The sequence below is a fragment of the Cupressus sempervirens genome, chromosome 10, assembly GCF_028749045.1.
Source record: "Cupressus sempervirens isolate cs-2001-9-10 chromosome 10, ASM2874904v1, whole genome shotgun sequence".
In the NCBI taxonomy this organism is placed as follows: domain Eukaryota; kingdom Viridiplantae; phylum Streptophyta; class Pinopsida; order Cupressales; family Cupressaceae; genus Cupressus; species Cupressus sempervirens.
Window position 1 is genome coordinate 11,638,027 of NC_143127.1, and position 17,507 is coordinate 11,655,533.

Here is a 17,507-nt window from a genome sequence, read left to right on the forward strand (position 1 = left end):
GTTCTTCCAAGGCCGAAAACCTATTGGCCGTCGAAACCCTAATTCTAGCATCTGCTTTCCCATGCTTGTTATGAATATTGCTATGATAAGCTATGTATTTGTCTCTCCTTTGGGGGTTTCTGTAAAGTTTCTTTCTATTTCGATGCCTCCAATTTTGACCTGGATTTCTCACGAATTGTATGTGCGAATTTGTCATTTTCGCAGAGCTTTTCTATTTTTTTTTTAGATTAAATTTGACAACTATGTACACATCTAAATTTTATTATAAACAAAATATATTTCAAAAAATAATATAATAAACACCATATAAAATATTAATTGAGATTATAAGCTTTGAAAATATAAACAATCAATTATTTTACAAATTAAAATTAAAAAACTTAAGACAATGGAAAAAATAGATGTAAATACAAAGAAATATATATATATATTTTGTAGTAAATTAAATTTTAATCATTTTGTAATAGATATCTCATAATATGTCTTTAAGTAGATTTATTTAAGATATCTATACCACTATCTAAAAATAATCAATTCAATAATTTTTTTTATAACAATCTAATTATTCATTCACTTCAGATAAGAAATACCTATGCAAATTCCCAAATTGATTTTCCAATAATTTGCCACTTTAACCTCAACAAAGTCTACTGTTTGGCAACGTTGTGAAGCTATCTAGGCGACAGTTTTAGTTTGATCCATTAATTTGATATACATATATTTGGTTCGTGCATTACAACTATCTGCTATATCTTTTGAAAATACTGGTCGTTGAAATCACTTGAATTCAGATCATGGCCGGAAAGCTCTCTGCTTTATTTTCCCCATTATTTTTCAACCAAGCAAAAATAAATTTTAATGTGAGACGGCTCAGCATCCTTGGCGAACACACTGCTAAATGGATGCAGGTATCATTGTATCTCGACTGGTTCGTTTATTTTTTAATTTTTTCTATTTATTATTTCATTTGAAGTAGTAATTTGCGTGTTTCTTTATGCTCTCATAGCTTTTGCAATACTTTGACTCTAGGGATTCGATTTCTATACTACTCAGAACACCTTAATCTCAAGTCATTATTTTCGGCGGGTCGAGCCCTTGAGATTCAATTTTGCGATCTTCGCAGAACAATTTTTTTCACGTCCAAATCACCTTACAGCGGGTTAAACCCTTGGGATTCGATCTGGGGATCACTTGAATGCAATTCAGACTTGATTAAGTCAATATTAAACAGGAGATATATTCAGTTGCTCGAGAACAACCTTTCGAAATTTTCTTATCATGGAAATACTTGTTGGAGATAATCATGTTTTAGGGAAGCGATTGATTGCAAAAAAATTAGGAAAAAAACAGGGTTTCGTGTTTTCTATCTATGGATTATTGGAGAATTCGATCGAATAAATAAATTAAGAATAACATTAACCTAAGAAGTTTGATATGTGTCAACAAAATACTCTTTGGATTGTGTTTTCTTTTGTCTGGGAAATGGTAAAAACCCATGCACAAGATAATTTGCTGAAGATGCTAGAAAAAGCCCCATTCTTGCCGAGAACTCGTAATTAAAAGATTGTATTTGATTCGTTAGATGTTTTACCAAGTCTAGTGTGGGACAGTATAGTTGTGAGGTGTAGTAATTGGAATGGTGATCAACAGCTATCATCAGCTGCTTTCAAACTCTCCCGTGCATACTTCATGTATTAATGCTGCAGAGAATACTTTGAAATAATCCAGATTGTGGAGGCTGGGTGCAGTCTCCTGTTTAAATTTTGACAAGAAGCAAAATATTTTTACTGTTTTTTGATTTTTCTTACGGTCAATTTCCTGTTTGTTGTTAAATATGTCAAGCCAGGTGTGATTGCTTCCTATCTTACAAAATCATAAAAATATGTAGCAGTGTGCATTGAAATAGTAACAGTATAAAGGAATACAATAAAGCCTTAATACAACATACATATAAGACCTACAAATGAAACCAAGAAATAAATAGAGAATGCAAACCTCAAACCCAAGTAGTCTCCTTTGTAGTAAAGATTTGTCCAAGCTTTTGGATGTGTGCTCAAGTGCTCAAGCTTCAACAGCGTAAGTGTGAAGATATTTGGGCATTGTGGTGTTGCTTTGCTTATGGTTTTGAAAGCAAAATGGCATGATAACAATGCATAAAAGGTGGATTATTTGTGAAGGAATGAGAGTTGAAGTTATGGGCTTGCAGGGATAGAGATGGATAGTCAAGATTGAAAGTTTGTGATGCATTTGAGGGGAAGCACATGGATTGTGCTTTCTCAAACTTATAGCAGGAGAGAGGTTGAGATGACAGAGGCGGTTGGGAAGCCTCATAGCTGCTATGGCTCTGTATGGCATTATTTGATTCTGCAATCTCATGCGTCTATCTGTTCAATAACATGCTTGACCCAATAAGGATAAAATGGCAGAGTCACAGAAGAAAGAGAATATATTTCTCAGCGACAGCCCACATTTTCTTCTATCCAAATTTTCTCACAGCACATACTCATGTCTTTTTTAAGTTACAGCAAACACACCCTTTAGCAGTCCTGACGTTTTCCTCACACACTATCCATTACAAAATTCGCAGCTTACAAAAACACCAAGCAGTCCACACATTGATTACCTACACATCAATACACCAGTTGACTTCACACTGTCACATCGATTCCTTACTTGATTCGAAATGTAGCTCAGTATACTTTGAAAACCAAAATGGTTTTATCATCAATAGATATTTCACCACCCAGTCTTTTTTAGTAAAAATCAAATCAGCTTGCAATATACAAAATCAAAAACCTCTGCCCAGAATAGCTGCATGATAATAAAAAATGCCCAGTCAAACAAATAATTCAATGCGTTACTTTCATTATGTCGCACATTTCATTTTTTCCCCTCCAAAAATGCTTGCTAAATTCCCGTATGTTCACTCTATTTTTCAAAACGACTGAGGATCACCATTCTGTCTCTGCACCACAGCAAAATTCCATGTGCCTAGTCATGTGCTATTAATTTATTTTTCTTCTGCACTCACAAAAATCATCAACTCAAGCTATTCATTCTGTCGCTTTAATACTGATATTTAGAAATGACTGTATCCTCAAACATAAATATTTATTTTTCTGCATTATGCCCTACTACTCTTCCAGGAAAAACAATTCTTCAGATTCCAATTAATTGAAGGTATCACACAGCCCCACATCCACACATGTGCCATGAATAGGAAGTCCAAAAAACAAATAAATAGAGCTGCCACAATTAAATTTTGCTGAATATTCGATTGAGCCTTTAGAATATTCAACCGGTGACATGGCAATCTGACATGGCAGGCAGGTAGACAAGCAGGCAGCTTAAGCAGACAGTCAACTAGCTCAAGCACACTGCCAAGTAGCTCACCCAGACAGCTACGCAGCTCAAGCACACAACTAGCATAAGTGGACAACATCAATTCATTCAAATTCTCTGTCACTTTGTGTAATCCTCGAAAATTTATATGACCTTGATAATCAACCTTTGACAAATTGACATTATAACAACATTCTCAACACTATAATGGCCAAAATTTCTCAAAATTCATTTCAGATTTAGGTCTCAAGCATGATTTACAGAAAAGAGTCATGAAAATATGAATTGAACAGTGTAGTGTTGTGTTTTGTGGTTGCTCTTTCAACACACATTTGTTAGAATCTGTTTCATTAGATAGTCCCATTGTTCACATGTTCTTCAAGATCACGGGTAATGCTCAAATTCATTCCCATTATGTATGCCTTCTGGAAATTTTTTCTTTTGTGGCTAAAATATATGCAGTAAACTGAACTTCTACATTTGTGGCTCATACAGGACAATGTTACAGATGAATCTACAATAATAAGTCAAATTTTCCTTTTGCCTGTAATTGGATTCTGTATATTTGGACTTCATTGATACAATTTAAATTGGACTTATTATTTTAATCCTGTGATGATTGGTTTTGTGGGTACAAGTAGCAATGAATCATATATCACTTTATGTAGGAAGAGAGTAAATAAAGTGTCATGTCCCCACAAAACTAAGAAATCATTTAATTTAAAGGAAATAACTAAGTTGCTGAATTGGGAGTGGGCACGGGTGCAGATACGTGGGTACAAAATGCCTGTATGGCAGAGTTTTTGGGGGTGGGGGGGGGGGGGGTGGGGTGGGCATGTTTTTGGTATGTTCATACTACAAATATATAACACATACATACATATATGTATGTGTGTATATCTGTGTGTGTGTGTGTGTGTGTGTGTGTGTGTATGTGTATATATATATGGATATGTAGATATATGTACACACACACACATATAGCTAGAAGATAGAACTAAGTTCAGAATGTCATATACCAATACATATGCTAAACAAAACCATTACAAATTTTAAATTTCAAAACATATCATTCTAATTTGAATTCAATTTTCTGTATCCAAAAGATCAAGCCAGAATCCCATGATAGATAAGTTCAGAGTTTGCTAATCAGCAGTCTAGGTCTTAAGAATATCTAAAATTATTATTCTGGTTATTATTATTATTATTGTTATAATTTACTTATTATTATTATTGTATTTATTTTCTTTAGTTATTGATTCATTTACTATTTATTTTCATTATCGTTTCTTTTAATTCTTTTTATTTTTGTGTGTGTGTGTGGGTCAATTTTGTTCCTTGGTGTTTACGCATGTGTCCGTGTTAAACACAAGCACTCTCAAGCGTTCTTGTGTTGTATCCTTGCCGTTTTGTCTCATAGTCCCTTTCTTGGGTCGTTTTAGTCCGTTACCATTTTCCCTTATTATAATATAGTAATGATTACGAGTATATAACATTGATTATTATTATATAATAATGACCATTATTATACAATAATAATTTCTATTATATTATTTGGTCATTATTCATTTAGAATTTCGTTGGCATTTCTTTAGGTTGTTTATATTTTTAATTATTTCATGTATTAATGAATGTCATGCATATTTATACATTTTCATCTTTGGTTGTGTTTTTATTTTGTTTCCAGCCTTCTTATTCACCCTTCGGGTCACCCTCTTTTGTTTTATTTTTTCTTTCACTTTGGTTTTTAATAGTAGATCTGTCATTATTTCTGGTGGTTGTTTCCCCTCTTGTGGTTGGATGTATTTTTATCGTTTTTTGGGGTTCCCTTCCCTCCTTGTCCCTTTTGTTGAACCTCAAACTTGTCTTGATTGTGGTGCACCTACCCCCCCCCCCCCTTCCTTTCCCAACCTTTTTATCCTTGTTGGGTCTGCAATCTTTCTACTTTTTTCCTTCAGCTCTCTCATCCTGATGATGGATCACAGAGTGTGATCCGAAACGTTGATGCAAAAATTGTAACACAATCTACCCAGAAAACACAGCTAAGAATTCTAATGGATTGTGGAAAACTACTATCTACAATATCTAAAAGATCAAACTAGAACCACTAAACATTTTAGAATTAAAAAACACAAATCCCAGATATGTACCCACAGGAGATTTGTTTTAGAATCCGATGCTGGTACATTTCATACCAAGAATTGCCCGAAAGTCCCACGAGTTAGCAACTGAGGGAAATAACAACTATTAAATTAGAATAAGGGAAAAAGTTCATGACAGCAATCTCCTAGAACTAGAATAAAAGACAAATAAATTATAATTAAGGGTTAAGAGTTGCGACTCTTTCAAAAGGACAAAATAATGAGAAGGCTCCTCATATGGGAAGATATGAAAGGGACAAGGATTCATTTGAAATAGGCATCCAAAAAGGATCAAGGAAGTAAAAAAGGAAATAAGTGTTTGTTCTGTATTCAGGAAAGGAGGAATTAGAAGTACAGATAAGATTGTGAAAGGTTGTGTCCCTTTCAAAGGGCAGAGATAATAAAGAGTTGCACATTTTCAAGGGCGCTAATAGTGAAAGGTTGCGTCTCTCGGCAAAGATCATTTATGAAAAAAAGGTGTGACCTCTTCCTAACATTGTGAGATATAAAAGGAAGAAGGACCATTTGAGGAAAGGGGGGCAGATTGGGTTAAATAAGAAATGGAATACACAGTAAATTCAAATATTATTTTTTGAAAAGATCATTTATGATAAAAAGGTGTGACCTCTTCCTAACATTGTGAGATATAAAAGGAAGAAGGACCATTTGAGGAAAGGGGGCAGATTGGGTTAAATAAGAAATGGAATACACAGTAAATTCAAATAATTATTTTTTGGTCTTAGAATATATGCATAAATACTGGAACTCAGATTTTTATGACAGTAATGATTAATTTCACTTATATACATAATCATTCATAATTGTTGGCCCTATATGAAACTCTGCCAAATTTAAACTTTTAAAGCCCTGCCATTTTCTCATGCATAATGATTCCTGTGGATGGGCTAATCTTCGAGTGTGCTGAAAGATGCTCTCTTCCTTGTGTACCAAAATTACACATCAAAATACCCTCTGACTGAGTTCCCACATAATTAAATACTGCAGTTGCTTATTTTAACAACAATTAAATTCCTGCAGACAGTTATTAAATATATTCATAGATATATCATTTGGCCTTTCTTAACAGCAAAATGAGTTCAGAATTTATGTCGAATAAAATCAAGATACAATCTGACCTCAAGCACCAGTTATAAAAGATAGCTCAGAATTTGTATTAAGCTCCAGGTACAATCGATAAATTAATATCCAGCTCTCTGAGTTGCTGGTACTAATCAGCATTCAGGTATAGAGTATGCAGAGTTCAATCACAAGCCCTTATGCTTCAAACAGTTTCAGCTCTGTATTGATTGGACGAGACTGTCAATTGGCAGGAATCTGGAGACTGATATCTGCTCAGAATTGAACAATGATGAGTCTTCTAAATGGATGCCATTTAAGTATGCATTTTGTGATAAACAAGGTGAGCGCTTCAATAATTTCTTTCTCATGAACCAAGAAGAACTGCTTCTTTGATTCCACCCAGAGACCAAGGCTGACTCGCAACCTCGTTCAGCAATTTTGTTGATTGTTGGCTTAATCTTTCCCTACAACTTGGTACTATCAAATGTAGCAACAGAGATATTTGATGCCTGCCTGCAATCCGGATTTTATCCTTTCATATACAATATTCACAGCAATATATAATTGGTCAGGTCAGAAGACTCTTAGCGATTATTAATAAAATAATCACCTCCCTGATTATTTATCACAATATTAAACTGGAGTTAAATGTGAAAAGCCTTCACACAAATAAATCGTTCCCACACCAATTATTTCATTAATCTTCAATCTTCACCCTTTGCGATCAAGCATGATACTTTAGAAAGCAAGCCATCTAGTAACATTTTCTGACTAAGCATTTATATTTATTCCTGAATTAAAACATAAAATTTGCCCAGATGTAGACTTTGTTGTGAGTCCACTCCTTAGGAAGAGCTAGGTTTTTATATAACCAGTGTTATGAGCCTCGGACTTGGAATTCAAAGATTTTTAAACATTTAAAGTTTATTTCATGTATCATTTAGTCAATTAACATCAAATACACAATTGAGATAAATAGAAGCTACTTTGCACACATACACAACTTTGCATAGGTCACATAAGTGTAAATGTGAATTTCTAAAGGAAATTAGTTAAAGTTAAACTAAATAACATAATAGAAATATAGTGTCATTATCAAATGTCTACGGTATTCATAGAATATGAAATCCACGGAATCAAAAGTTCAAAACATATATCAAAATAAAGACCCCTAGTAGACTATGTCTTCCTACAAGTACGCCTAAGATAGGTCGTGGAAGACTTTAGAGCCATTCTCTCTCCATGTGTTTGACGTTGAACCTTAGTGACATACAAATCCTCCTCATTGTCATGCTCATCCTCATAATCCTCATCATTAGGGTGGGATCCATCACTCTCAACCTTAGGGTCTTGTATTGGGTCTCCTCATAACCCACTCCGAGTCTTCATCACTGAAGACAAGATCACCAATCTCTGTGTTCCACCTTGCTTATAGATTGACCTTCTCTAATACAATAGGCGATGTGTTGGTGCCCAAGATCTGTTTGTGACAAAGGTGAAGGTTGTAGCGAACAAACACAAGATCATTCAACTTTTTCAATGCCAACTTGTTGCGCTTTTTTTTGTGTATTTGCTCAAACAAACTCCTATTGCGTTTGCATCCTGAAGCACTAGATGGCTGGGCTAAGATAAAAATTGCTAATTTATTTCCGAAAAATCCAATACTCTTCTCTCAAGCCTTTTTTCTTTCTTGTTTGTGTTTGCAAGTGATAGAATTGCCTTTTTAGGTCTTAGACATGGCATACATACCCAAAAATTGAAAAAGATATATTAAAAATTATTTTTTTGGCTTTATTTTTTGTTGGCTGATGCCAAAGTCAAATCAGCGGGACTCGCCAGGCTTGGCCGAGTTTGAGACCGAGGCAAGAGGCCACCAACCTCTAGAAGGCTGCCTCGCCTCGGGACTTGCAAAGTCCTTGAAGGACTCACTGAGTTGTGTAACGCTGCATACAACCCTTGTATCAAACTTCTAAAGGTTTTTGTCTCCAAAATTTGCAAATGTTTATTAAATCCAAAAGCATGCTTTATTTCCTCCATCTAGCCTCCTTATAAAGAACTCCAAGAAGAATCTAGAACAATAGGCCAACTCAATTATAAATTTGGAGAAGTTTATTTAATAAAGTGACATTTTATAATCTTAGATTATGTTGTTATTATTCAATTAAAGTAATGCTTATTGTCATGGGTAAACTACTCTAGTGCATACTATGAAAGTAATGAAGCATAACACAAAAATAAGATAACACAATGTTTCAGGAAACCTTACTATTCATTTCGTTGATATTCATTCAAGTATATTATATGACAATGTTCTCAAGAGTTATGATGATATTTTCATGTTCAGGAGAATGTACATATGGTATCCTGTAAGGAAGCAAAGGTGCGTGGAATCGCTTCCTACACTAATCTTTGAGAGGACGATTATGCAAACTCAAGTAACTATTGTGGAGATCTCAAGAAATACATAATAATATAATCGAAATAACAATGAACGCATAACACAATGATTACCATGGGGAAACCCTTTCGGGAGAAAAACCCTACCCTCCAAAACCCGCACAATGTATTCTTAAATCAACAAGATTACAATTTCTTACAGGAGCGCATCACCACAACTCAAACTCGGACTCGGAGTTAGAGAGACTCCTAGCACCCAGTCTTGCAAACAGAACTCGATGATTCAAACACCTTCCCAAGCCCTCCTTTTATAGTGATTTACAAGTTGGAAACCATTTGTGGTCTTACAAAACAATGGGCCAAAACCATAGGCAAAACAACCATGCCACATGTTACCCACTTGTCATTTGTAACTCCAAGAATAACATTTTCGTCCATAATTTTGTCTGCTAGTTTAGAGCCCCATAAAAGTCATATAATGAGTTGTTTATACTCTAAAAATAGTCTTCCTATATTGTACTAGGGACAAGACACATTTTTAACAACTCATACACCTTTTCCCAACTCATAAACATGTGGAAAACTACCACAAACAAATTTTAGAATTTTCTACAATTTTCCAAAAAAAGCTTGCAAGTTTGAGACACAATTCTCAACACTCTCCCACTTGTCAAACACCTTGCAAGAGTCAGAGGATCCAAAATGTCATGGACTTAACTGCTAGGGGTTGAGAGGCCCATAGACTCTGAACACCATCTGAACTTCTCTGTGCTCACAGGCTTAGTTAATGCATCAACAACATTTGCCAAAGTCTCCACCTTTTCCAGCTTCACCTTGCCGTCCTCGATCATATCTCTCACAAAATGATATTGTACATCAATGTGCTTGGTCTTGGCATGAAATGTCGGGTTCTTCGCTAGGCAGATTGCACTTTGACTGTCACTATAAATTGTCACTGCACCTTGTTTGAATTCTATATCTGAACATAGTCTCTTTAGCCAAATAGCTTCTTTGCAGGCATGAGTGGCTGCCATATACTTTGCCTTCGTAGTGGACAAAGTGACTATAGTGTGTTGCTTGCTTATTCAACTGATTGCACCACCGAATAATGTAAACACATATGCATTGATGGATCTTCTTCTATCAACATTTCTAGCCCAGTCTGAATCCACATAGCCTTGAATATCCAAGGAATGCTCATTTCCTATTCCATAGAAACATATAGAGTACTTTGAGGTACCCCACAAGTATCTAAAAACTCTTTTTACTGCATCCTAATGTGCTCTTCCTGGATTAGACATGTAAGGGGAAAGTACTCCCACTGCTTAGGCAATGTTTGGTCTTGTACAAACCATAGCATACATCAAACTTCCAACAACACTCTAATACGGTACTTCACTTATCTCTTCCATCTCCAATGGGGATGTAGGACACTGTGAGCTAGAAAGCTTTGTTCTTGTAGTAACAGGAACACTCAGTGGTCTGGAATCCTGCATATTGAATCTTCTCAGAATATTATCAACATACTTATTTTGGCCTAGCCAAAACTTTCAGTTTTGTCTATCTCTTATAATCTCCATTCCTAGAATGTACCTTGGTACATCAAGATCTTTCATTTCAAACTTTGCTGAGAGTTGAGATTTTAATTTTGCAATCGAACCTTTTCCTTTGCCAATAAACATGTCATCAACATATAAGGCAATAACCAGGAAATAATCAACATCAGACTTGTAGTATGTACAATGATTAGATTTGGATCACACAAATCCCAAACTCAATACATATGTATCAAACTTTTGGTACTTCATCCTAGGACTTTGTTTTAAACCATACAAGGATTTCTTCAATTTACAGACCAAATGACTTTTACCTTTCACCACAAAGTGCTTTGGTTATGTCATATAAATTTCTTCCTCCAAATCTCCATGAAGGAAAGCTATCTTCACATCCATCTGCTCAACTTCTAGAGCATAAGCTGCTGCAATAAAAAGTAAAAATCGAATAGATGTCATTTTTGCTATAGGAGAAAAAATATCACCAGAATCAATTCTTGCAACTTGGGAGTAACCTGTTGCAACCAATCGTGCTTTATACTTCTTAATGCTTCCATCTAAACCCATCTTCCTTTTGAACACTCATTTACAACCAACAAACTTCCGTCCTTCAGGCAATGGTACAAGGTCCCATGTGTCATTCCTCTTAAGAGCTGCCATCTCTTCTTCCATGGCTATTTTCCAGGACTCTGAATCATTCATACCAAGAGCCTCTTCTACAGATTTTGGTTCATCAATATTAGCATTCAAAGAAAATATACACCTCCAATCATCAGGAGAATATCCATACCTTTCTAGTGCTTTCCTCTGTCTACTAGACCTTTGAACAAGATCTGGTTCAAGTTCATGTTCAGGTTCATGATCAGGTTCTCCCTCTTCCTCTAATGATTCATAACTCGTAGAGCTCTCTTTAACATCTCATCTTTCTAAAGGCCTTAGTTCAACTTTCTCAAGTGTAGCAGGAAGTTGAATCACATCTTTCTTTTCTTCAATCCGTTCTAGCTACACTGTAATAGAAGAAGGTTTAGTTTCTCTAAATATAACACTTCTGGAATAAAATACCTTTTGTGCAACTGTATCTCAAAGCTTGTATCCTTTCACACCATAACTATATCCGATGAAGATACATTTGATAGCTTTGTTGTCCAATTTTGTCTGCTTCTCCTTTGACACATGAGCATATGCCTCACAACTAAAAACTCTCAGATGTCTAAGTGAAGGCTTGTGGCCCGACCATGCTTCCATTGATGTCTTATCAACAAAAGCTGATGTAGGAGACCTGTTTATCAGGTAGCAGGCAGTGGCTACAACTTTAGCCCAGAACTTTTGTTCCAGTCTAACTCCACTCAGCATATTCCTAGCCTTCTCCGTCAAGGTCCTGTTCATTCTTTCTACAACTCCATTTTGCTATGGAGAATACGGAGTTGTCATCTCTCTCTTAATGCCACAATCTTTACAAAATGTGTTGAAATCATTGGAGCAAAATTCACTGCCATTATCAGTTCTCAAACACTTTATCTTCTTTCCAGTTTGCAACTCAACCATTGCTTTAAATTCTTTGAAACAACTAACAACTTCAGCTTTACTCCTAAGGAAATAAACCCATGTTCCTCTACTGAAATCATCAATGAAAGAAACATAATAAATTGATCTACCAATAGAAGGAACATCAACTGGACCAAATACATCTGAATGGATTAGATCCAAAATACATGAAGACTTATGAGAACTTGAGTAAAACTAAATGCAATTTTGTTTACCATAGATGCAATGCTCACAAAAATCAAACTCAAGATTGCAGTCATTCAACCCACCAACTAGGTTTTTCCTTTTTAAGGTTCGTAGACCCTTCTCACCTATGTGGCCAAGTCTTTGGTGCCATAACATAGTCTTTTCTGCCGCTAACTTTGATTCAGTAGATAAAGCACCCTTGGGTACCCAAAAACCACGACCATTTGTTGAAAGAGAAACCCTCTCATTCTCCAACAAGGTAATCCTCTTCACAGTCTTATCAGAAGTACTATTGCACTCAACCGCGCATGCATCAAGCTAGTACAACGTACCCAATCTGCTTCCTCTTGCTATTACCATAGCACCTCTCACCATTTTCACACCTGCTTCAAAAAATTGTACATGTACACCTGCATCTATTAGTTTGCTAACAGATAATTAATTTCTTTCTAGTCTCGGGATATGCAAGACACAATCAAATCTTTTAATTCTTCCATTAGAAAATTTCACATGAATACTTCCATGACCAACAATATCAAGAATTAAGTTATCACTCAAATACACCTTACCACCATCAAACTTTTCATACGTACTAAACCAATTTCTATTAGGAGTCATGTGAAAAGATGCACTTGAGTCTATCAACCATGCATTGTCACCTGCATGAGTGACCAAGGTTGCGATGAAAACATCTCCATCTTCCTTCTCGATCTGAGAATCAAAATCTTGCTTCTTCCTCCTTTTCTTCTCCTCTTTGCAATCCTTTCGGAAGTGTCCAGGTTTGCCACAATTCTAGCATATTGTCTTGGACTTACCAGGAGATCTTGATCTCCCCTTATTCTTGGACTTAGAACGACCATGCTGCTTTTCATTCTTGCCTCTTTCTGTTGGTCTTTCTCGAACACTCAAAGCCTCTTTGGCATTCAGAGAGACCTTCCTTCTCATCTCCTCAGAAAGTAGAGAACTAGCAATGTCCTCCATTTTCAAGACAACTGAAGTGCTCCCTATGGCCATGACAAGGCTGTCCCATGAGTCTGGCAACAAACATAGCAAGATTTGACATCTTTCTTCTCCATCCATTGACACCCCAATTGAGGTCAACCGAGTCACCAACATATTAAAACTTTCAAGATGCTTAGAAATCCGTCCACCTTCTTCCATTCTCAAGGAATACAACTTCTTGCTCAAGAAAATCTTGTTCACAAGTGATTTTGCTTGATAGATCTCACTTAGCTTTTTCCAAAGCTTCTTTACGATAGGTTCTTCATGGACATTAATCAGAATCGAGTCTGTAAGACACAATCTGATGAGACCTTTAGCTTTTCGTCTATCACACCATATTGTGCGGCTAAAGTTGAATCTACGGGCCTTAGCTTATTCTCATCAACCGCATCCCATAGATCTCGATCATTCAATAGATCTTCCATCTTTAGCTTCCACATCTCAAAGTTTGTGCTAGAAAACTTCTTTACATCAATCCTCCCTAATATGCTTGCCATCATTGCAATCTTGCAACATAGAAATGAAAACCTCTGCACAGGCTCCCACTCAAACCTTGATTAGCTCAAAAAAAACCCTGTACCTAACAAATAGAACCAAAATTGGCCAAGCTCTGATACCACTTGTAAGGAAGCAAAGGTGCATAGAATCAATTCCTACACTAATATTTGAGAGGATGATTATGCAAATTCAACTAACTATTGTAGAGATCTAAAGAAATGCATAATAATATAATCTAGATAACAATGAACACATAACACAATGATTACCGCGGGGAAACCCTTTTGGGAGGAAAACCCCACCCTCCAAAACCTGCATAATGTATTCTCAAATCAAGAAGATTACAATACACTTGCAATGCAAGTTCTTACAGGAGCACATCACCACAACTCAAATTCGGACTTAGACTTAGAGAGACTCCTTCTAGTACCTAGTGTTGCAAATAGAACTCGATGATTCAAACACCTCCCCAAGCCCTCCTTTTATAGTGATTTACAACTTGGAAACCATTTGTGGTCTTACAAAACCAAGAGCCAAAACCATGGGCAAAACAACTATGCCACATGTTACCCACTTGTCATTTGTAACTCCAAGAATAACATTTTCGTCCATAATTTTGTCCTCTAGTTTAGACCCCCATAAAAGTCATATAATGAGTTGTTTACACTCAAAAAATAGTCCTATATTGTACTAGGGACAAGGCACATTTTTAATGACTCATACACCTTTTTCCAACTCATAAACATGTGGAAAACTACCACAAACAAATTTTAGAATTTTCTACAATTTTCCGGAAAAGGCTTGCAAGGTTGACACACAATTCTCAACATATCCAAAGGGTTGCGACTTAACCGTCACATTCTAACTTCCTTCGGTAGGGAATACTACTTAACACATAATTGATTATTAACCATTCCCAAAAGATTTTACAGATATTACCAGCAACATCCCCCCCAAAAAGAAAGTCATCTCCGAGCGACGAATAGAAATGGAGACAATGCTCAATACATAACATAAAAAGATTACAAGGTAAGATGAAGAAGGAAGCATCCCTGGAGCTGGTTGGGATGCTGGGGTTTAAACTTCTTCCGCAACTGATACACCTGCTGGGTCCAAATATCCAAATCTGCTTGTGCTTGTGAGTTTGCCTCTACTACCTTCTTTAACATTAGTGCAACATCCTTTAGTTCAGCCTCCTTTTTGTCACATGCCTCTTTGGCTGTGGCTAACTATGTTTCCACTACACACTTATTCTTTGTAACCTCCGCTAACCCTGTCTTTACCATACTCTTAACCTTTGTGGTTGCCTCCAACTTAGCCATGAGTGTTGCTCGCTCCTTTGCCAAATCTGCCTGTTGGGTGGCTAGCCATCTCCTCTAGAGATCTCTCTGCAGCTACCCTAGCCTCCTTACGTCGTGCTGTAAACACAATCCACCGATCTCGATCAACAACGTCGGTAAGGGTGATAAGATATGCTTCTACATCCTTGTCAGCTGTACAATGTGTTGGGGCCTCCTCTATCACTTGTACCACTACTCTTGGAGGACATCCTCCCTTCGCTACATCTACTACTGTCTCCTTGACACCTCCTGTACTACCCTACTTTGGTGCCGCTACCTCTTCTTGTCTTCTACTATCTATTGCCATCACTTCAAGGTGAAGGTCCTCTCTCATCGAAGATTGGATAGAAGGCCTTCGAGTGATTGGTACAACCTAGAATTGCTGCATCAGATAGTCACTCACACACTCCATCACTGGTGGACTTCTCTATCTAGGTGTTGCAGATGCCCTTCTACTTTTTTATGTATACCCATGGAACTGTCTCCCACCAGATCAGCCAAAAGTGCATTATCAACTGTCACCATGTCATCCAACCCAATCACCTCTAGCCAGACTTGCAGCTTGTGTGGTTTGCTACCCTTCATCTTCAGAATCTCGATTTCCTCAACTTCCTTAGTCACATCTTTGGATGACGAAGGACGAGACTCCGTAACTTCTCTTCCTACCAAAACTATATCTGTTGCCGCCTGAGGCATCTCAAGAATCATCACTAGGGCGCTCTCCGTCTTAGGTACTACTATAGGGACTCTCTTTGTTGTCACTACAGGCGGAGACATAATGATAAGTGCCTTGACTTGGCCAAAATCTGGAATGGGTGCTTTGCTGGTAATCGGTATCAAATGCACTGTAGTGGACAACATAGGACATGCAAATAGTGATAGAGGCTTTAGTAACCCTGGCTTGGCTATTACTATGATGAATGCTAATCTTAGTCAATAATCAAGTCTTTGCCATTTCGTCAAACACTTCACAACCAACGTTAATATCAATGCTAACTCTATCATCAGATAAAGAGGCAATTATTGAACTCGCAAGGTAACTTGAAGAGAGTATATTATATTGCCTATTTTTCCACTAATGTCAACACTAACAGCTCTTGAAACCCTACACTCAACTCTTAATATGTATATTCAAAGTATGCATTCATCTGCTGCAACATTACTAGAACAATCACATACAATAATAAAACTATTTCTGATTGGGAATTTCAATCGCAGCCTGTATCTTATTAAGCCAAAGAATATAAACTATGAACCTGTATAAATCAGCAATTGACTAATTTGCAGAATGGCGACTTGAATAGGATCACTATGAACAACCCAAATCTGCAGCAATCAATCATCAATGCTAGTAATAAGGCTTAGTAGTTCCAGCGCCAAATGCCAGTGTAATTGGCATTAATTTCAGCAGGCCCCTCACGCCACCAAATCAGGCACTCATGACAGGAATGATGCTGACCAGTGTTCAGCCAAACCGATGCCTTAAATCTGATGCAATTAGGCGCCCATCCAAGCTAATGTGATGCCAAAGTTGCAGGTTTCCTCATGCCAAAGACTGATACAAATACCCTCAATCCTCTTCTTGTAGTATCAAAACGCTGCTCCCCAGGATATAATCAGCAGCCACAAATGCCCAGATCAAATCGCTATAATGCAAATACAATTTGATATAATAAATTCCAATGAATCTCTTCACAATCTGCAGACAATCTCCAACAAGCAAACTCTCCTTAAATTAGACAATTCCCATAGAACAAATCCCTGCTTTAGACACAGTTAAAACAGTAAGGAGTGATGGCAGATTGCTATACAACAGCACCAATTTGTAATACAATCTTTAGAACCACTTTCAGCTTCAGATCCTTATGCCTCAGCAAGGGGACAAGCTTCAGAAACTCTGAAAAGCCACAAAGGCAACAAAAGCAAATGAATATTCAAGAGTGTCTTTCCCAGTGAATGAGCTCTTATTTATAAGCTTTCTTGGCCAAAAGTTTTCATAAAACTCCACTTCCGAAATCGTGGAAGTTTCCCAAAAGAACTCAACACTTGAAACTTTCCAACTTGCTTTTTAGAAATATCACTTAAAGTCATTACTATAATAATAAAAATATTATTATAATAATGCAACTCAATGAATAATAAATAAATAAGAGCTCGCGCAATCCACTATAGCAATAGCCAACCAATAGCCAACCTGATTAACTATAGGTGACAACCAATAGCCAAGCCATCCACCGTGCTGCCAAAAATAGCAACTACTAAAAATAGTAAATCCACAACTGAGACCCTCAAAACGCCCTGTCAGCTCATGAGGGTCGCTATGATGAACTGACTTGGCCAACTGTAGGCCGCTACTAAAAATGGGGACATTACAGAGGCTTCGAAACTACCTTCACCTTGTCCTCTTCATCAGCCTAAATGTT

General features: G+C 36.7%; 1 protein-coding gene across 1 annotated transcript in view; it reads left to right on the plus strand.

Moving 5' to 3' along the window:
• The first annotated feature begins 779 nt into the window (after window positions 1-779).
• Window positions 780-17,507, plus strand: part of LOC149532312 (NADH-ubiquinone oxidoreductase-like protein) — a 66,042-nt gene continuing 49,314 nt past the window's right edge. Inside the window, exon 1 of the mRNA XM_089805295.1 lies at window positions 780-908. Within this exon, the coding sequence (XP_089661421.1) occupies window positions 795-908 (114 nt within the window). The 5' untranslated portion in view covers window positions 780-794. The remainder of the gene's footprint in view (window positions 909-17,507) is intronic.